This window comes from Polypterus senegalus, chromosome 17 (assembly GCF_016835505.1).
Source record: "Polypterus senegalus isolate Bchr_013 chromosome 17, ASM1683550v1, whole genome shotgun sequence".
Classification (NCBI taxonomy): domain Eukaryota; kingdom Metazoa; phylum Chordata; class Cladistia; order Polypteriformes; family Polypteridae; genus Polypterus; species Polypterus senegalus.
In genome coordinates this window covers 75,624,961-75,647,819 of record NC_053170.1, presented here as the reverse complement: position 1 = coordinate 75,647,819, position 22,859 = coordinate 75,624,961, and the positions used below count along the sequence as shown (strand labels likewise).

The following is a 22,859-nucleotide window of genomic DNA, read 5'->3' as shown; positions in this document are numbered from 1 at the left end:
CAGAGTTTGAGGTTTCCAACTATTTTCAGGACCTAGAGGACCTGGGTGTTGGTTCTAATATCTATGAGGTAATAGGTACTGATGGGGAGCATGAACGCATCACCTCCAAACCCTACCCAGAAACATACAAGCAGTGATAGTGAGAAACTTACTTATTTTGGGGATTGAGATGCACATTTGCTCCAGAGACAGAGAGTCTTTTATGATGTGTTGCTTTACCAGGAGTATATAGAATACCTCGCTGGAAGAGTGGATTGGCTCTTGGCCACAGCAGAGGGTAAATCCAGTTGTCAGTGTCCATGTTGGCAGGTTGTCAGATCTGCAATCTAACTTTCAAGAGTTGGGTGACAAGTTAAGGAGCAGAACAAATTAAGGTGGTCTTCTCTGAGGTTCTGCCTGTGCCATGTGCCAGTCCAGGTAAGACTGGGGATATTAAAAGGCTTAAAACATTGCTGAAACCATGGCATATAATGGATGGACAAAAGATAGGTTACCAATGTTTTGGTATTCAAATAGGGAATTGGTGGGGGGGTTGCACTTGTATTAGATAAAAAAGTATATTTTAAATCTATTGTAAGTATGAGTAGATTAAAAAAAGTATATTTAACACAAATAAAGTTGATATTTTGTACCATTTTGGTACAATTTAAATGCGTTTAGCACATAATTAGTTGCTCCAATGTAATACATTTGAAATATACTTATCATTAGTCCTGGCCCAAGTTTATTTTTCATACTTTAGGTCACTAGTATTAAGTACACTTCAGTATACTTTTTTCACCTGGGTAAAGGCATCAGTACAATAATAAGTAAAAATGATCAAGCATTAAAAGTGATTAAAACAATACTAGAATGAGAACTCACAAAATATAACATGCTTTTCAAAGCAAATTCTCAAATTTATTTCCTTTTACCTCAGTTGTGTCTCATATCTATATGTGTTGGTTAAGCTATTTCTCCTAAGGAATTTTAGGAGAACTATCTAAGACATAGTTGATTCTTAAATGAAACATAAATTAGAATCTCTTTTAAGTCTCATGAGCCTTAGCCTTTGAGCAATAAGGCCAGGTGTAGAATTTCACCTAAGAGAAGAACAATAGTGTAATATCAAACAAACATGTTAACTTAATTTCTAACCAAAATGCCATTGTAGAATAAGTAATACATTGAAAATGACTTAATTCTAATAGAAAGAATCAAATAAATGACATGGAATTCTATATGTACTTGCACATAACTGATATAATATGAATAATAGAAACCTGGCTAAATAATAGAGATGAGAAGGAACATAACATGGATGCACATTACTCAGGAAAAACAAGCAATACCAAAAATTGGGGGATTCAACTTGTACATAAAACAAAATTTAAATGCAAGTCTTCTTCAATTAGATGGTGGACCACAGTTTAGTAAGTTAATATTTGGATTTAACTAGACAGCATTAAGGATCGAGGCCTCAAAACAGGAATGTATTATAGCAGTGGTTCTCAACCTGTAGGGTGGGCCCCCCTAGGGGGGCACGAAGGAACAAAAAGGGGGGCGTGAAGATGTGACAAAAAGAAAACAAGAATCACAAATATGAAAAAAACATCTGTTGAAACCAAAACAAATTAATTTAAACTACATTCTGATACTAGAACAATCAATATAGAGCTAGATAAATGTCGATAAAAGTTAAGTAGATATAATAAAATATGCCTCTACATTTCAAAAAAATGATAAAGTGGGCGCAATTAAAACTGTTATGAAAACTCGGGTCGCAAATACTTAAAGGTTGAGAAACGCTGTATTATAGACTCCCTAATGCAGACAATAGTTTAAATGGACATCTTTTTAATAATGTTTAACAAGAAAGCTTAGTGTGGGATATTGTAGTCATTGTTTACTTTAATTACCCAAATATTAATTGGGCTAGCCTTAAAAATTCAGAGCTGCAGAATATAGGTTTTAGACATAATCAGTGACTGTTCTTTAACACATTATGCTAAAGCATCAAGTATTATGTAATAATCAGGGCAGAATTGAAGGGATAAACATGATTGAACCAATTAAACGCAGTAACCATAATATAATAGATTTCACTGTGTTTTGGTATTGCATGTAGTACAATAAAGCTGTTAAAAGTTACATTTTAGTATGGAAAATATGCAAACTTGAGCAGATGTGGCAAAGCCTAAGCAAGTTACATTTGGATAATCTTTAAAGTATAAACAGTTTAGGAGATATGGGTTAGTTTTAAGTATTTTACATATAACACGGGGCAAGTTTATCTCAAAATTTAGAAGCAGTAAGAAAGGAAACCCTGGTACCTGGCTTCTTTATACCAAATTAGCAGCATCTCACTATATACAGGCACACACACACACACACACACACACACACATATATATATATATATATATATATATATATATATATATATATATATATATATATATATATACATATCATAGAAATGGTAAAAGTCAATCAGGGTTTAAAATTCAATTCAATCAATATCAGGGTTTCATAAAACTGTTTTAAAGGGAATTGGAACTATCTGTCGTCTCTGATACAGGTGAGAGGAACATAGGTTTATGCTTAAAGTAAAACAATTTCCTAAACACACAAATAAATAAATGAAAAGGTGTCGCACAAAGCAGAGACATTAATTTTTTTCTCTATTTTGTCAAGCGAAAAGTTACATTATTATTAATAAATAAATTATTATTATTATAATAAATATTATTATTATTATTATTATTATTATTATTATTATTATTATTATTATTATGTCTTACCACGCTTATTTTTACACCTGTTTGTTGTCTGGTACAAATCTTGTAATCGATATTTAACTCACTTCCTATTGCCCAATTGACTTGAAATTTTGCACACTTAATAGTTAAAAGATTTCACCAATAGATGGTGCTAGTAACAGATAGAAATATTAAAGGAAGTGTTAAAATATGGATTACAAAATTATGCTAAAACAAACTCAAGAATAAAAAGTTGAAAATAATATATACCTGTATATAAAAAATACTTTTTAAAAAACACGCTTATATTAAGTTAAAAAGTATACGTAATACATCACTCGTAAAATAAAAGCGTGGGCGCTTTTTCATCAATCAACATTCAAAAAACACTTCTTAAAATCTTATCAAAAGCACCCACCTTTTATTTTACGAGTGATGTATGCGAGACTTATTTTTTACTTTTTAGTACACACTGTTTAACTTAATATATGCGTGGTTTTTAAAAAGTATATATACAGTATATATTATTATGCCTGCGCTGCTGTGTAATCGTCAGCCTTCGACATGCGCACAGTTGAACACTTAACCTTTTCCCAGCAGGATTACTACATCGACAAGTACAAAGGGATCCCTTATTTAAACGGCTTTCCTCTTCGACAATGCTCGCCTTGTACTTTCTCTTGTGTTTTTGTGAACATTCCTCTCTCGTAGGTGAGTTTAAAAGTGGTCGTCGGCCCTTTAATGACGTGCATTACTTTTTGAAACTTGTCAGGAATTAATGACGTGATTCTTGTTTTTATGGTTGTTTTTTTTTGGTTATTTTTGTGTCCTGTGAATTTCGAACATGTTCTCGACATTTCTTTGTTAAACTGGTGCATTTTAAGTACTTTCCGCACTGAAATGTACATTCCTACTAGAAGGCTGTGATTAGTAAAATGGTGAAGCTGGTTCGTTCTCCGACAGGGAAAAACGCATTCAGGAGCTGAGAGTTGAAGACGCAACCTGTTAAAAACAAATGTAATGTCAGCTGTAAAGGCAAAGTTTCGGTTAGAGGATGTTGAGAGCAATATTAGAAATAATGAAAAAGTGTTTAGAACAAAAAATGTTCGCATGTATACGTGGTGTTTGTTTTTATTGTAATAACAATGTTTTGCATGTACTGGCTAATCCCTGATGCTATGCATTTATGAAGGAGCGAATGTGTGCACTGTTACGCGTAATGGTCTGAAATATATAACGGAAGATAAAAAGGAGTTTAGCCAATTCATATAATAAATGAGCGGATAATTAATACACAACACGAGCATTAAATACACATTTAGTGGAACTTTAGATTGTAAATTGCTATTAGAATGAAAGGATATTGACCCTGGACATTTTGCAGTGGTAGCGCTGCTGGATCACGGTTCAGACAAACTCGCATTGCCAGAGACCGCCTGGGCTTTTTTTTTTTTAGGTCCTCCGATTTATTCAGAACTAGCAGAATACCCGCGCTTCGCAGCGGAGAAGTAGTGTGTTAAAGAAGTTATGAAAAAGAAAAGCAAACATTTTAAAAATAACATAAGATGATTGTTAATGTAATTGTTTTGTCATTGATATGAGTGTTGTTGTCATATCTATCTATTTATATTATATATATATATATATATATATATATATATAGCAAAATACCTGCGATTGGCAGCGAGAAGTAAAAGAAAAGGAAACATTTTAATAATAACGTAACATGATTGACAATGTAATTGTTTTGTCATTGTCATGAGTGTTGCTGGCATATATATATATATATATATATATATATATATATATATATATATATATATACACACATCTATACACATACATATATACAGTTATATATATATACATATACACACACACATATATACATACTGTATATACAACATATACATATCTACATATATACTGTATATACACATATATACAAATCTACATATATATATCTACATATATATATTAGGGGTGGGACTCGATTAAAAAATTAATCCAATTAATTAGAGGCTGTGTAAGAATTAATCTTGATTAATCGTATGTAATCGCACACGTAAATTTGCCCCAAATCGCAAATGTTTTTTTTTAATTTAAAACGGTTTTAGTGGGCGACAGAATCAAATAATAGACATGGACATGAATATTGTAAACTGAAGCTGTTTTAATTTCTGAAAAAAAAAGCTTTTAAACTGTATTTGAATTCAAAACAGAAACAAAAATATCATCCCTGGTTAAAATTGGGCAGACTTAAAAATAAAGTGGTAGTTTAAGTACTTTAAGTCTTTAAATAATAATAACCAAAATTGCAACATAAAGTGCAGTTTTTCTTCTTAAAAAAATAAGTCAGAAACATAAAAGGTAATTTGACCAGCTTACTCTTTAAACTCTGAGTAACATTAGCCAAAATTATTTTGTACATTAGGCTAAAACAGTGTGATCATTGAACATTTTGTAATTAGGTGTATTTAGAATTACTAACGGTCACGGAAGTCCAATGATCCCCAGTAAGAGCCACAAAGTCCGCTTTCTGTAATGCATCTAATTTTGCTTGCTTTTCAGTGTGCACAAAACTTTTATCAAGGCTTACTCGGGTAGTGAAATGATCAGTCGTAGGAACGCGCTTTATTCCGACTCTAACATTTTTGTAGCTGTGATGTGTGCATCAGTGTAATGGATGTACCAGGAAATCATGCATTGACAAAAGTTCCCATTTGCTTGGAATTGAAAGTGTGATTAAATGCGTTATTTTTTTAACGCGTTATGGAGTACATGCATCGAAGCTTCTCAGCTGTGCTTGTGCTAAGAAAGGGAAAATTTAAAAATTAACGTAACATGATTCTGCGTTAACCTAATATTTTTCATACATCCCAAACCAAGGAGATGCGAAGGTAAAATGAATCAGGTAGCGCGCGTACATAGTCAGTACATCCCCTCTCGGGAATCGAACCTCGAATGTCGGCATTAGAGGCTTAAGACTCTACAATTCATACAGCGTGTGGCTTGTCTATGCTAAAGTATGTATTGTAGATGGGGTATATATATATATATATATATATATATATATATATATATATATATATATATATATATATATATATATATATATATATATATATATATATATATATATACCGCAGTGGAAGTAGAAGTTATGAAAAGAAAAGGGAACATTTTAAAAATAACGTAACATGATTGTCAATATACAGTAATTGTTTTGTGAGTGTTATTGAATGTTGCTGTCATCAAGGATTTGATTATCATTATTTCTTTCAATCAGGCTCGTATTTGTAGGATGTGTTCAAGTTACATTCCGTGTTTGTCAATCGTTGTAAAGATAATAGGTTTCATTCATCGATTAGTTCCTTACTGCATCAATAAACAGCTCGTCTTCCTCTTTATCTGTGATGTGACAAACTGCATGCACGGGTTTTTTTTTCGCTGTCTTCCTTTAGCAGGACATTCACTTTTCCACCGTGTGCTTTGTTTCCAGTAGCTGCACTTATGAATATGATTGTATGTATAAGGCGCTTCATATTTTTTGCTGCCTTCTCAATTGTGTAATTCGGTTTTGTTCAGCACTCTTTGGAACTGTTGCTTTTGTCTGCGCATTCGTCCAGTTCACGTGAGCCGCTTGGTGTTCTTGCATCGAAGGTTCCCAGCTGTACTGGTGCTATCTCGTGTAATGTCAGCTAAGACCCGGCACTTAAAAGTTTCTCTCGCAGTTTCAATGAGTTTGTGCCAAACACCACCCTGACCATCTCATCTTCCACTGCATAAGCGCAGTCCTTCACCCGTGAACATTTACCGGCCGTGTTTGTATTGGATTGCCGCTGATGGACGGCCTTATATGGGCAGGCACTAAATTACAAACGCTAGTGGCAGCCTGTCTATGAACTTAATTTAATATAAACTTACGGTTCACGCCGTGCTTTGTTTCCGCAGTAGCTGTACTTATGAATATGCTTGTATGCATCATTTGCTTCATAATGTTTTTCTGCCTTCTCAATTGTGAAATGGCGTTTTGTGCTCATCGCTGTTTGGAATCTTCCTTGTTCTCTACGTACTTACGTAGGAGGCGTGATGATGTCACACGAAACCCCCGCCCCCCACGGCCATCTCCAACTCAAGACTCCATTACATTATATGGGGAAAAATAGCTTCCAGTTATGACCCTTATGCGTAGAATTTCCAAATGAAACCTGCCCAACTTTTGTAAGTAAGCTGTAAGGAATGAGCCTGCCAAATTTCAGCCTTCTACCTACACGGGAAGTTGGAGAATTAGTGATGAGTCAGTCAGTGAGTCAGTGAGTGAGTCAGTGAGTGAGTGAGTGAGGGCTTTGCCTTTTATTAGTATAGACTAGCAAAATACCGCGCCATGGAGAAGTAGTGTGTTAAAGAAGCAATGAAAAGAAAAGGAAACATTTTGAAAATAACGTAACCTGATTGTCAATGTAATTGTTTTGTCACTGTTGTGAGTGATGAGTGTTGTTGTCATATATATATTTACACACACACATAAACATATATATATATATATACATATCTATACATATACACATATATACATACATATATATCTACATATATATCTACATATATACACACACATATATAAACATATATATACATATACATACATATCTACATATATACACACACAGCTATTTCGTATCAGTGCAATACGCTGTTTGTTAAAACGGTTGACTCCGCTCTTACGTGCAATAACAAATCAAATCATTCAGTTGTCTTTGCTCATATGTCATTTTAGAGCTGGACGCCTGGCATCTTTTTTTGGCCACAAGTTCGTTTCTGTTTGGTGTGAGGTTCTGTGTTGTGGAGATTCTCAGGATGGATTGCAGGTGCTCATCAGTGAGGCGACTCCTGTGTGCTGTTTTGTTAAGTCTTTATCACTGAGAAGAGCTTCTCACACAGATATGTGCTACCAAACATGCACAAGGTTCGAGCCGCATGTAGACGGACTTTTTTTGTTCTTCAAAGTCACCAAAGCGCCGTGCAAACTCAGTGCGCAATAACTCTAGCTTCGCAATAACTTGCCGCATCATAAGGTAGACTTGATTAACGTAGTAAGTGTTCGGCAAGGCAGCTGAAGCGCTGCATTATGGGATCTGTAGTTTATTGTGTTACCAGCGCTTCATATACCCGGGCTTTAATAACAATAATACAGTATATAACATGATCTCGGGGCGGATATAATTACGCCGGGCGGATGTGGCCCGACCCTTGAGTTTGACACATATGGACTAAATAGAACTTGAAAAGATATATTTTTCAAATGTGATCGCGCAATTCAGATAGAGTTGACGCAAGACTACAGCCTGCATGCCTCAATGAGTCATCCTCCCCTCGCTCTTACTTTTTTACCGTTCATCTAATGAATACACTGAGTATGCCTTTACCAAAACAATCATTGATGGCGAATAAAGTATCCATTATTCGAGTATGTAGAGCGGGATATATATATATACATATATATATACCCGCGTGTCATGAGAAGTAGTGTGTTAAAAAGCTAGAAAAGAAAAGGGAACATTTTAAAAATAACGTAACATGACTGTCAATATACAGTATTTGTTTTGTGAGTGTTACTGAGTGTTGCTGTCATCAAGGATTTTATTATCATTATTTCTTTCAATCAGGTTCGTATTTGTAGGATGTGTTGTGTTCAAGTTACATTCCGTGTTTGTCAATCGTTGTAAAGATGACAGGTTTCATTCATCGATTCGTTTCTTACTGCATCAATAAACAGCTTGTCTTCTTCTTTATCTGAGACCTGACACACTGCATGGACGGGTTTTTTTTACACTGTCTTCCTTTAGCGGGACATTGACTTTTTCCACTGTGTGCTTTGTTTCCACAGTAGCAGCATTTATGAATATGCTTATCAGACGCTTCATATTTTTTGCTGCCTTTTCGATTGTGTAATTCGGTTTTTGTTCAGCGCTCTTTGGAACTGTTGCTTTTATCTGTGCACTGCGTCCGTTCACGTGAGCCACTCGGTGTACTTGCATCGAAGGTTCCCAGCTGTGCTGGTGCCATCTCGTGTTATGTCCGTGGCTGTATTTAATGTTACCTTAGTCCTGGCACTTAAAACTTTCTCTCGCAGTTTCGCTGAGTTTGTGTCAAACACCACCCTGACCATCTCATCTTCCTCTCCATAAGCACAGTCCTTCACCCGTGTATATTTACCCGTGGCAGTTTGCTATTGGATTGCCGCTGACGGACGGCCTTATATGGGCAGGCACTAAATTACAAACGCCAGCGGCAGCCTGTCTATGAACTTAATTTAAAGTGTAGGTTTACATCGTGGTTTGTTTCAAGTAGCAGAACTCATGAATATGGTTGTATATGTCACTTTCGCTTTCTTATTGTTTAGCTGCCTTCTCAATTATATAATGCATGTTTTCTTCAGCGCTTTTTTGAGGTCTTCCTGGTTTTCTATGTACTGCGTGATTACGTGGGAGGCGTGATGATGTCACACGAAACTCCGCCCCGTGGCGTTGAAGCTCATCTCCATTACAGTAAATGGAGAAAAACTGCTTCCAGTTATGACCATTACGCGTAGAATTTCGATATAAAACCTGCCCAACTTTTGTAAGGAAGCTGTAAGGAATGAACCTGCCAAATTTCAGCCTTCCACCCACACGGGAAGTTGGAGAATTAGTGATGAGTCAGTGAGTGAGTGAGTGAGTGAGTGAGTCAGTGAGTGAGTGAGTGAGGGCTTTGCCTTTTATTAGTATAGATGAGTGGGGTGTGAGAGTGGATGTGTGCGGTAGAGAGTGTTCATCCTGGACTGCTTCTGAAACCACTAGGAGCGGCTCCATTTTAATTCATACTGGAAATGATTTACTAAAAAGTGATTTACTTTTAGCTGCCATAATAATATTTGAAATCATGGAAAATACAGAATATAACATCAAAATATATGAAGCCTTAAGCTAAGGAATGTTTGAGAAAAGACTTAAAAATATAATACATTAATGAAGTGCATTGGATGTTTTGCTGGCAGTTTTTTAAGGCTGTTTATATAGTGTACAAGTTGTTCATGTGCTCAAGAATGATGTTTGCTTGGAATAACACTTCTGGATCACAGAAAACTGGTGTCAGTCCTGGTAGCATTGGGTGGAAGGCAGAAATGAAACCACCAGTTCATTACAGTGCTCACTCTCATACAGTTGCCCTTTTTAAAGTTGCCAATTAACCCCCAATTAACTTATAACCTGCACACATTTTTTGTGGATGGAAAACTCCTAGGGATATAAGGACAATATGCTAACTCCATACAGGAAGTGTCTGAATCTGTGAAACAGCTGCACTAACCAGTCCACCAGCACCACAGTTAGAATTGTTAGTAATAAACAAGGAAATTACAGGATAGTATAACATTGAGACATTCATTTAAAGCAATTAAGAAAATTGTTAGTGTTAAGGCAATTGAAAAACTATGAATCTGGTCTCATTAGTGGCACTGAGGTAGCACTGCTGCCTTGCAACAAGGAGACTGGGGGTTCAAGAGTTGGGTGTGCCCTGCATGGAGTTTGCATGTTCTCCTTGACTGTGCATGGGTTTCCTGCCATAGTCCAAAGATGCACTTTTTAAAAGATGGTTTGGAGGAGCTAGTTGTCTATGAGGGCTACATCTGCAGGAGATGCCAACTGATCCAGCATCTCGAGCTCAGGGTTGCTGAGTGGAGTAGGAGTTGGCTGGCCTGCATTGTAGTAAAGAATTGGCGGACCTAGCCCAGGTATCCTTTAGAGAGATAGTGTGCACCCCAAAGGTGGTGCGGGCGGAGATTCCAGACCAGACAGGTAGAAATAGGTGGGTCACTGTAACAAGGCGTAAGGTAAGGGGTAAATACCATCCGGGGCATCAACCCCAGAATTAGAAGAGTCAAACAGTTATCATGTCCTTGTGGAGCTGGTCGGTGTCTCTGATAATTCTGAGGTGGTAGACAGGAATGAAGAGCCCCAGCGCCAGTTCTCAAAAAACCAGTTCTCAAAAAGTGAGAGGTAGTGATAGTTGGGGACATGATTGTTAGGGGGACTGAAGCGCAGGTGTGCTCCAGAGAGACAGAGTCTTGCATGGTGTGTTGCCTTACGGGTGCACAGGTCGCAGACCTCACTGGAAGGGTAGATAGGCTCTTGGCCAGAGCAGGGGTGGATCCAGTTGTCTTTGTCCATGTTGGAACAAATGACATACATAAGGGTAGTACGTCAGTTCTGCGATCCAAATTCAAAGAGTTAGGTGCCAAGCTGAGGAACAAAACTGATAAGGTAGTCTTATCCGAAGTTCTGCCTGTAGCACGCGCCAGTCCAGGTAAGATTAAAGAAATTCGAAGGCTTAACACGTGGCTCAAATCATGGTGCAGGATAGAAAGGTATAGGTTTATGGGGCATTGGGACTACTTTTTGAACAGATGGGACCTGCTCCACTGTGATGGGTTACATCTAAACTGGAGGGGCACCAATGTATTGGAGAGGCGTATGAATAGGTTAGTTTAAACTAGGGAATGGGGGGAGAGGGAGTTTAGGACAGGCCAGGTTTAGATCTATGCATGGAGGAACAAACAATGGTGTAGAAATAAAAATGCGTGCATAGTAATGTAAATTCCAAGCAAACATTTAAATGTAGAAGGCATAACACATTATAAATAGCTTATAAATAGCTTGCCTTAATGCTTGAAGTATCCGAAATAAGGTAAGTGAGTTGGAGCTGTATGTAGCAGAGCATAATTATGATATTATAGCAATAACGGAAACCTGGCTAAATAACAAAGATGGGGATGTGTGTAACATAGAGGGGACCATTACTGCCTATGTGATGTTAGAGAGGGAAATACTCTGTACCACTACTGCAGCATTATCTTGGATGCTTATAAATGCCATCCCATGGACCCCATTGGGCAACTGTGACCATGCCATGATATTTCTTGGTTCCTTACAGTCAACTTAAAATGAGCTAAACCAAAGGTAAAAATATTGCACTAGTGACTACTCATTGGGAGATGCTCAGAGAAGGCTGTGCTGCATTAAATTAGTATATATGTACATAGTTACTTCTTACATTAGTTTTAGTCAGGAAAACTGTATTCCCAAAACATCAAATACAGTAATGAGAAACCAAACATCTCTAGAGAGCTGTAAAAATTATGGACAGTTTAAAAGAAAGCTTGTGAATATGAATACAGTATAAGGCTATTTAGAAGAAAGCAAAGTATCATCTAGACAAGGCACTTAAGGATGTTAGAAGCAGTTACTGTATACTGTAAGATTAACATTTTCCACAAATGATTGCTTATATGTCTGGAATGCTCTACAAATGATCACTGGTTAAAAAAACACAGTCCTCAAAGAAGCTCAACAGTGCATGATTTTACTTCCATGATCTTAAAATAGGTTAATATATTCTAGTCTTTCCTGTCATGGTTTTCTAGACCAGACATTGAAAGCTGCCTGGCATGAAAATACATAAGGAACAGTTTTAGCAGTGAAGCCCACACATCCTGTTCCCCAGCCACACTTGCCAACTCATACTGTGGGTTCCCAAGGTGCTATCAGGGCATCTACGAGAAATAATTTTCCTAGCGAGCCCTGGGTTTTCCCCAGGGTTGTCTCCCAGCTGGTTGTGCCTGTAAAACATCCACAAGGAGGTGTCCAGGATCATCCATATCAGATGCCTGATCCACCTCAGATGGAGAGGAACAGCAGCTCTTCTCCGAGTCTCCCCCAGATGTCTGTGCTTCTTACCCTATCTATAAGAGTGAGCCCAGCCACCTTGTGAAGAACGCTCATTTCATCCACTTGTACTTGTGATCTCATTCTTATAGTCATTATTCAAAGCACATAAGTATAGGTGATGGAAGTGACATAGATTCACTGGTAAATGTGGAGCTTCATTTTCTGGCTCAGCTACTTCTTCATCACTACAAATCTATATGGCAACCACATAACTGCACTTGCCACCCCTATCTGTCTGTCGATCTCACCATCCCTTTTTCCCTCACTCGTGAACAAGTCTTCCTTTTTTTTGAGAACCATGGCATCAGATTTGCCGATGTTGTTCTGAGTATTTGGACACAACTCTCACTGTGATTATACATGGACAAAATAGTTCTTGTTAAGGGCCCCGGAACCCCATACACTCCTAGCACCTTCCAGAAAATCTCTCAAGGAACACGGTCATACTCCTTTTCTAAGTCCACAAAGCACTTGTAAACCAAATGGGTGCACTACCATGCTCCCTTTCGGGATCTTCATGAGGGTTAAAAGCTGTACTATTGTTCCATAGCATGGATGGAATCCTCATTGCTCCTCTTGGATTGAGGTTCAATGATAGGATGGAGTCTCCTTTGCAGTACCGTGGCATTAACTTTTCCAGGGAGTTTAAAAAATGGTGACCACTACTCCATTCTGCCACTCAAGGGGCATGTCTCCTGATGACCACGCAACACTGAAAGGTGTGTCAGCCATGACAGCCCAACAATACCTAGAGCCTTCAGCATTTCTGGGTGTATTTTAATCTGCCTTGGGGTGTTGCCACTGCAGAGTTGCTTAACTACCTCTGTGACCTCCCTCTGGAAAATGGGCTTTAATCTCCCATCACCTATCTGCTTCGGGTCCTGCCTTTTCCACAGAGGGTATGCCCATTAAGTTCAGGAGCTGCTCAAAGTGTTACCTCCATCACCAGACTATATCCTCAGTCCAGAAAGTTTGCCAGAATCACTTTGAGCCTAATCGAGAGTCGTTTTACATGGTCTGTCCGAACTCCTTCCCTACTCCTTCCTTACCTCTGTGCTGCTTTGGGAATCTCCCATGCTAACCATACATGGAAGGCCTCTTTCTTCAGCCTAGGTGCATTCCTCACCTCCAGTGTGCACCATTTGGTCCTTGGATTTGCACCTTGAGAGGCACCTATAGCCTTCAGGCCATACCTCTTGTTAGTCACTTCCACAACTGAGACTTTGAACAAGGTCCTTTGGACTCTATGTCTCTAGCCTCCCCCAGAATGTAGAAAAGCTGTATCAGAGGTTAAAGTTGAAAGTCTTTTGGACAAAGGCTTTCCCAGTCCATCCTCACTACTCACTTGGGCTTTCCAGGTCTATCCAGGCACCTGCACAACCATCTGACCCAACTCACCACTAGCTTGACAGCTCTACCCCTCTCTTCACCCGAATGTCCAGAGCATTCGGCCACAAATCTGATGATATCATTATAAAATCAATCATACATCTTTGACCTAAGGTGTTCTGGTGCCAAGTACAGTTATTTTTGAGCCACCTTATGTTTGAACATTGTGTTTGTTAAGAACAAACCTCGCCTAACACAAAAGTCCAATAACAAAACACCACTTGGTTTAGATAAGGCAGGCCATTCCTAAAAATCACACCTCCCCTAATGAGTCCCCATCTGAGACCCTTTCCACTATCTTTTCCAGGTATTGCAAGAAGCCATGGTACTCCAACTTGCCATTTGGTGCATATGCATATATAGCAGTTATAGTCCTCCTCACCACAACCTTTAGCTGCACAGAGGCAGCCCTCTTGTACTCCAGGACAAACTCCAACATGGCATCGACCAGGCAGGGGCTCATTAACAAGCTCACTCTTGCCCGATGTATTTATTTATGTGTAACACCAGAGTAAAAGAGAGTTCAGCCTCTTTTGAGATGATTGCTTTCAGAACCAAGTGAGTGGTAGGATATAAGCCTAAACTATATCTATTTGGCAGCACTCCTTCCTAAGAAAGATGACATTATTTGTCCCAAGAGTCAGTTTATGTGTCTGGGTTCTAGTCTGTCAAGGACTCTGCCTTCGACTCCCTCCCAAGTCACAAATGCTCATTGTCCTTATTCCTCCTACAGTTATTTGCCCAAACGAAAAAAGTCTCATATCGCAATTTTGTGCAGGATCTGAGATGATAAAGGCACTGCCTTGTCTTTGTCACCAGAATGTCTTTCTGTGTGGATCATGTCAAGTCACTGATGTTAATTTCCAGGTATATGAAACTCTAAACTCTCTCTACTGCAGTACTGTCAATGAACAGAGCTGTGCACTCAGTTCTTCACTTCACTATGAGCGCTTTTATTTTTCTGATGTTGATATACAGACTGTTTTCCTGACACCATTATGGTTATTGATCAGTTTTTATGCTCATTATGTCCTGGAACTTGGAGTACCAATGCATTACTAAGCTCACATACATTGCAGTATCAGTCATGTGTAATTGGCAATCATATTAATGTTGGAAGGTGTCCAGTATTGGGGCAATCCATACAAAATTAAGACTTGCAATAGTGAAATGTGCATGGGTATGGCCTTCATTTGGAGAGTATGTTCATTCAGCATAATAAGATGAAAGTCCTCATTCATTTACTGTGGGTGCTATGGAAACTATGGCTCTTTGTGAACGTTTTATAATAATATTTTGGGAACCACAGAAAAGCATGATGACATTCTGCATGAGTACTGAATAGAGATGAGTGATCACACAGTTTTGTCTTGTGGAATGCCCTGAAATAACAGACAGACACACTTATAAAGGTTTGGGGTGGTAGCCCTGTATACTTTAAATAAAGTAGATCAGTTCAGTTTTCGTAATAAATAAAAGACATTCAGGGTAGGGAAGACAGACAGTTTATAGGGAAGGACCGTAAATTAAGTAGTGGGATGCTGGGTAAAGCGTGATGCATTGTGGTAGACTGATATCATCAATGGGGAAGCAGAGGGAAGAAAGGAACCCGGAAGTGTTGTCGCTCTTTGAGTTGTCCGGGTTGTTTTACGGCGACTGCGTGTCTGTCTTTCTGGAGAAACAAAGAGCGAATGGTTAGTATGCTGTTTTTGTCCCCGACCGGACTTGTCACGATGCAAACTGGGTCCTTCAGCTGCTCCCGAAGCGCTCGTGCGTGACAGCCTACAAATTATGAAAAAAAAATAACTTTTGAAAGCAGTTCTCAATTATATGGCATATAGAACCATATAGGATTATTTCTGTTGCTAGGCGAGTGCGAGTTTGGTAGTATGACATTTATTCACGTACAGTATGTTTTATAAAGCAAGAAATGTGATTTTTTTTAAAGATATTTTTCTTTGTTCAAGAGCAAAGCAATTACCATGAAGAAAACTTTGTTACATGTGATTTTTTTCCATGTCTTAGAAGTTGTATACCTACACTAATTATATTGTAAATAATATAAATGTCTCACAATAGCTAAAATGTTATATTGGAAAGAGTACTGCAGGCATAAAAGTACAGGGAAATAATTATGAAAATTATTTTATCAAGTATTTTCAGTAATATTGCATAATATTTACAAGATGTGACAGATTGATGTCATGGCGAACAGATATGTAGACTTGCATTGTTAAAAGCCTTACTGTAACAGGATGTCCAAAACAATTTCTGTTTTGAATTAGATTGCTACCTTAACCTGTTAAATTAATTGTTTATTCATTTTTGGCTGTTTTCTACTTCCTTGACAGACTATTCATCATTCTTTACTTAATAATTATATTCTATCTCTCAAAGGTCAGGCATTTCTCTGTCTGATTTTTTACAGGTGGAGAAATACTTATGCTGTACACATATATTACAGAAGGAATAAGTTACAAAGTTCAAAAATATTTTACCAGGGCAACTCAGGCCCCTTCTTCAGGCCCCCTATTTCCAGAGACTCAGTAGCCATATTTAGCCTTGAAATGAGTGTTGGGATAGCAATAAGCACTGTGGAATGTTTAATATTTCTGTAAAGTGGGTTCTGAAATTTGTACATGATTTTATATCAGAAAAGAATTTCCTGTAACAGTCTAAAACTTAAGTGGACACAAATGTATAAATATTAAAGGTGAACTTGTTTCTTAGGTGTTTTTGTAGCAGTATTTCAGAGCTAAGTGTACAATGGAAAAATAAAAAAACTAAACAAACTTTCAGTAAGTTAAATATTTCAGTAGTCAGTTTCAGTCTGATAAAAATGCAGTGTTAGACAGTCTTTAGTTTTGATGTATTTTTAAATTGGAGAACGTAGGTGAGAGATGTCAAGAACAGCTCAGCATCAGGTTAACACCTAAGTGTTATCAAAACAAAGCAGCTATTATCATTAGGTTGTGACAGGAGGAGGGCCAGAAGAATGCACAAGTGCTAATAAGTTACAAAAGTGACATCAAGGCTGTGGTGGGGGCGGGGGGTACACTAAGGGCATATTCAAAGCAAAAAAATCACTGCTCTCTGTGCTTATCTTAACAAGTCAGCACCTCAGTTTGTCTGGTGGAATGGCTTGTTTCCTATGCCCACTATCATTCCACACGAAGCACTTCCCTTTCTACTTCCCACTTCATACACTTGTCTTTATAATTGCCAAAATTAGGCACTTGCCCAACTCTTCTCCACACTCTGCACTCAAATGACATCAATCCCCACCATTGAATCACTTCTGGTCAAACCCTGGAATCATTTTTGGCGTCAGAGACAGCCTTCTTCTTGTTCTGTTGACACCAGGATACAACTTCCATTAACAGCTCCTTATGGTTCTGCACCCCCAGAGCCTTTTGGTAGCCTTCTACAATCAGCTGTCCAGCCTACACTCTCTTGAGAAACAGAATGGTTCCATATGCTCTATGGTAAGACAATTCCCTCTAGTGGTCACAAAATATTGCCATATCTGATGGTAGATCATTGACCACATTCTGCTTCTTTTATATAGTCTGATCTTTGGGTATCTCTGTATTGGTGTTCTGCCATTGTAATGAGAGTTGGAAAAAATGTCACAAGGACAATGAGATGAGAGAGAGAAATGTCTGTCAAAAAGCTAAAGTCAAAACCAAAGGAAGCTACGAGTACCAAAATACTGGATCTCAATATGTTAAACAAAAATCAAAGTTAAATGACAGACAAAAAATCCTGACTTCCTAATAAGACTAACAAGATACTGCAAAAAAGTTTTGTTTTAAATATCCAGAAACTCAGATAGTTTATGTAGTGCAACAGCAACCCATTGATGTCATAGTTCTGTTACTCTGTAATAACCTTTGTTACTAACATAAAAGCACTCAAATTGACAGAGCCCATTAATCAAAACCAAAACACAAGATGACAGAGCAAAAAATAGATACATATCAATAGTCAATGCAACATGGAAAGCATCACAAAATATGTAAAAAATAAAAATAAAATAAAAATCCCCTTCTGTTACTTTCTCTGTTCTAGAGGCTGTCTGAAGGACTTTGCAAGTCATTGTCCTTGCTCCTGGCAACCTCTGTCATCATGTAAGATTTCTGAATAATCTCTTTAAATGGAAACCGAATGAGAGTTGTACTGACCCCGTACATCTCTTGCCACTCCACATCTTGCTACAGACAAGGAGGAAGTCTTAAATTATATCTTACAGTACAACTCTGCACATTTCTTGTTTGTTCAATATAAAGCAATATCACTATTCAGAATTCTTGTCGGTTCAACACAATTACTAACACTATGTAACTTTTTAAAACATAAAGCATGTTTTATTTTTTCACATGTATTACAGTTTTCAGTTCTATGTTTATGTTAAATTTACTTAGGCAGTATAAACAAGGAGTCATTTGCTGAAATCCAAAAGAAATACTACTTCTACTAGAAGGTTGTTGTCTGTGTAGCTGTTTTAATTTTATTTTATTTTTTCAATTAAAAAAAAGAAATGAAAATGAAATGTATCTAATGTTAGGAGGAATTATACCTTACATTTCTTATTTATGGTTGTTAGAAACAATCAAAAAATCTTAGCTTTTTCTGTTTTTGTCTTTTAATTTAGAATTTTATTTCCTATGTGTCTTGTAGAGAATGTTTATTGCCACTTAATATTCTCAATCTCTACACATAGAGAGATGTCTTTAAATAATGGGGAACAGCATTCAGGTTTAAGTATCTCTGTTCTACTTAATCTAGTCTCTTTGAGTTGTTTAGTTTTAGGAGATCTACATTGGGCTCAAAGAGAAAGGTTTTCTGAAAGTTAGCAAAGTAATTCCAATTCAGGTGCTGCATTGAACTCAAGCATTACATTTTATTACCAGCTTGCTAGGAATTTGTCTTGGTATTGCAGACACACATACAAAATAGCAAAACACAAACAACAGTGCAATATATACAATATATGACATCATAAAAAAATTACATAAAATGGCATCAAACAATACTTTTGTGGCCTGACTCTTCTCTGAACATTTATTGTTAAGGATCAAGAGATAAAATACTGATGTGATGTTCTTAATTAGCCGGAAGGGTTATTGGAGATTCATCTAGATTAGATCTAGTATATTTTAATGACAATATGTTTGAACATTCAAACCATATTTCATATATCAAAACATTTTCTTATAATTTATAGTTAGATGATTTATGGAATGAGAAATAAAATTCCAAGTTTGAAGATCTATAATAATTTTAAACTTGATTTAGTTTTAGTATTAAACATTTGCTCAATTAAAGGATACAAAATCAGTCAGTCAGTCAGTCACTTTCCAACCCACTATATCCTAACTACAGGGTCACCGGGGTCTGCTGGAGCCAATCCCAGCCAACACAGGGTGCAAGGCAGGAACAAATCCTTGGGCAGGGTGCCAACCCACCGCAGGGCACACACGCACACACATACCAAGCACACACTAAGGACAATTTAGGATTGCCAATGTACCTAACCTGCATGTCTTTGGACTAATCACTTAAGCTTAAATAAGGACTTTTACATCATTATTTAAATTTACCTCAAGGCTGCTTCCTTATCGTAATGTTGGAATTTTTGATATAAAACATAAACCCCGTCTGTATGTCTTCTTCAAGTCTCTTGTTACCATAATAGTCTGCTGCAGAGCACATAAAACAAAACAATTGTTTTGTAATTGTTTTATTTTAGAGGGCCTCATTTTGTTTTGGCATGAAAAATTAAACAATAGTCATGTGCCCATAGAATTAAATGCGTTCTGTATTGTAGACAGAATGAAGTGGTGTCATGCATAAGTATAAGCTCCTGGTATAGAAGCATGTTTTTGTGAATAGCGACAGTAGTCCTCACTTAAAATACATATAGCATGCTTTATAGTTTCATTCTTGTTTTGTGTTAATCATGTTAGGAACTCTATGTTGGTTATATAGTACTTAATATGTCAAAGCTCAGTCGCAATAATTTCAAATGTATAGCATTGGCTTTGGCTTGGAAGCTTGATGATATCCATAAGTCATAAGAGTTAACTTTTTCATGTTATATTAGCTTTACAGGTTTTAAGATGCTCCTTTAGTCTCTACAGTCATATAAGTAACAACATTTCATGTGTTTATATGTAGAGGTTTTTATTTCTCTCAGATTTGTAATTAGTGATAGCATAGTAGGAAGGTGAGTAATGCACTCTTTTAGAAGTTATACTCCAATTAAGAGTTTTTGCTTTTCTTCAGTTAATTATAATGCTTAGCTCATTACTTGATAACATTTTGTTCCATGCTTATCAGTATGATGTTAGCATAAAGAGCAGTGCAGTAATTTTAATTGGATAATCTGAATGAGCTTGTTCAGGTACCTCTGCTAATTCAAGTTACTTCCTTCCAGGAACTTTTCAAGTGCAGGTACCAAAGGAAACTCTTGCCATTCAAGATCAGCCGCTGGTGCTTGAGTGCAGTTTCAGTCACAGCAGTCACATATTCTTGGATAAACTCATTGTCACCTGGCAAAGAAATGACAAAGATGTGGTTCACAGCTTCTACTATGGAACTGATCAGTTGACTTATCAAAGCCCCCGCTACCTAAATCGCACCAGCCTATATCGTGAGCAGCTGCAACAAGGAAATGCCTCACTACGGCTTGAGCCTGTCCTTTTAGAAGATGCTGGCCTATATATATGCTCAGTTAACACTGAGGAAGGAACAGGAAAATCTACAACATTTGTAACATTTACAGGTAACAACATTGTTTTTTTTATATTGTCCATTCTGATTTGGGAAAATGGGTGTAGAGTTTTTGCGGCAATATTTTGATAGTAGGTCAGACTTCCTTTGTTATTTTCTCAGTGAAGAATGTTCTTAAAACTGTATCTTTTAATTTGTTTTTAGGACATACAGTTTTTCTTTACTGTTAGATTACCTTTCTCTCTAATTTGTCTGTCTGTCTGTAATATAAAAAAGTTAGAGGGAGCAAATTATTCATGCCCCAAAACTAGATTTGGGAAGGAGCTAAAATTTGGGAAAGCCACACTGGTGTGTTCAGTTTGATTGATGTTTGACCCTGCACCTAATATTACTCTGAACATGATTTCTATAATGAATACACAATATAACTTTGATTAACCTGCTTCATAGCAATCTAATCCCAGCTCATGTTTCCAAATACTGGGTGGACAAATCAGTGCTTGGTGAATTCTGCTTTACATTCTGGTTTAAAATACAAAAAGGAAGAAGAATCATAAAGAAGCTTCTGCACTCGTATTTCACTTGTATTGACAATCAACATTATAAAATATCAACACAATCAAATTTCTGCTCCACAGGATGTTTCTTGTCTACCTAAGGTTGCTTTAGTAAACATGCCTTAAAGTGTGAGAGATGGATTGATCCAGACATATGTCTCCATGTTTGGCTCTCCTACTTGCATCACATTATGAGTTAAATAACAGTAATCATTTAGTAATTACATAAAATTATATTTTAAAGTCCTTTACTGTAATGCTAGAATTGCAACACACCCATATTTTTCACCTATGTTAAAACTGCTCCCATATACAATAAAACAGAGCTAGAAGGAGGTTTGCACAGCAATTTCTGTCATATAGGCTATGCTGTTGGTGCATGGTAGACAACATGTTACTGTACATGCCTTGAACCAAAAATGACAGCTACAAAAGGAAAAGCACAATTACCATTAACTACATAGTGTAATGTTTTTAATCAAAACCAATCAGTAATGTTTTGATAAAGTCCCTGACCTCTGTGCAGTAATTTACAAAAGCAACATCTTAAAATATTCTTTCTTAGTTAGAAAGCTGAACCCCCCAAAATTATTTCAGTTGACTATAATTCACTTGAAATGAACTTTTGCAGGATACAAGCTTGCTAGCAAGCAGATTGCATTGGGTGCAATCACAGGACATGTAATCAGTCAGATTATGTAAATTTTAAAAAGAAATTTAAATGTGATTGGTGATTAAATGTAATGCACCATTGTAAAAGTAGCAAGGGGCTACTATATATTGTCACAAAAATGACAAGAAGACATCAAAAAAGGTTTGGGGCAGCTATCCATATAATATACCCCGGCTGCAAATGAGTAAATAGTTGTGAGATGTTAACAAGTCAGAATCCAAAACAAAACTGATGCTGGTTGCCAAAGATGGCGGCTTTTTTTGCCAAGACCGGAAGTGACAGCATCAGAAGGCCCGGAACCGGAAGAGATGCCATCAAAGGCTCCGGAACTGGAAGTGATGTCATCAAAGGCCTGGAACCGGAAGTGATGTCATCAAGGGGCAGAACCAGAAAGTGGCATCATCAAGGGGACCCCGGAACCGGAAATGACTGCATCAGAGTCTCCAGAACCATGTGGGATTTCCTGTGGATGGTCTGCAAGGGATCGAGAAAGAAAGTTAGTGCACCTTGCCGTCCCGTGGTCTGGCATGGAACTACTATTATTCAGGCCCATTAGCTGTCTCCTGTGTGACAATATGTAAAAACATTGTAATGTTTTACATTATGTATTATTAATGTATGTACACAGGCGGTGTGGCATACTAGTTAAGGCTTTGGACTTCAGACCCTGAGGTTTTGATTTCACATCCCATTACTGACACTGTGTGACCAAGAGCAAGTCACTTCACCTCCCTGTACAATTGCAAAACCAAAAGAAATGTAACTAATGCTATCTCAAATGTTGTAAGTTACCTTGGATAAAGATGCCACCCAAATAATTAAAAGTAAAATAGTTTATACTGGTCAGAAATTGACATCTGAAATATGGGTTAAATAAAGATTTTTGAAGTGTAACTTGAAATTAATGTTAATTAATGGCTTATACAAAATCTTGGTTTGGAAAATATAGGAATACCCCACACTGAGCACATAACATAAACAGTAATAAACAAATTCC

The 22,859-nt window shown here is 37.2% G+C and overlaps 1 protein-coding gene across 1 annotated transcript in view; it reads left to right on the top strand.

Moving 5' to 3' along the window:
- The first annotated feature begins 3,250 nt into the window (after nt 1–3,250).
- Nucleotides 3,251–22,859, top strand: part of LOC120517776 (CD276 antigen-like) — a 41,151-nt gene continuing 21,542 nt past the window's right edge. Inside the window, exons 1-2 of the mRNA XM_039740257.1 lie at nt 3,251–3,452; nt 20,337–20,684. Coding sequence (XP_039596191.1) covers nt 3,401–3,452; nt 20,337–20,684 — 400 coding nt within the window. The 5' untranslated portion in view covers nt 3,251–3,400. The remainder of the gene's footprint in view (nt 3,453–20,336; nt 20,685–22,859) is intronic.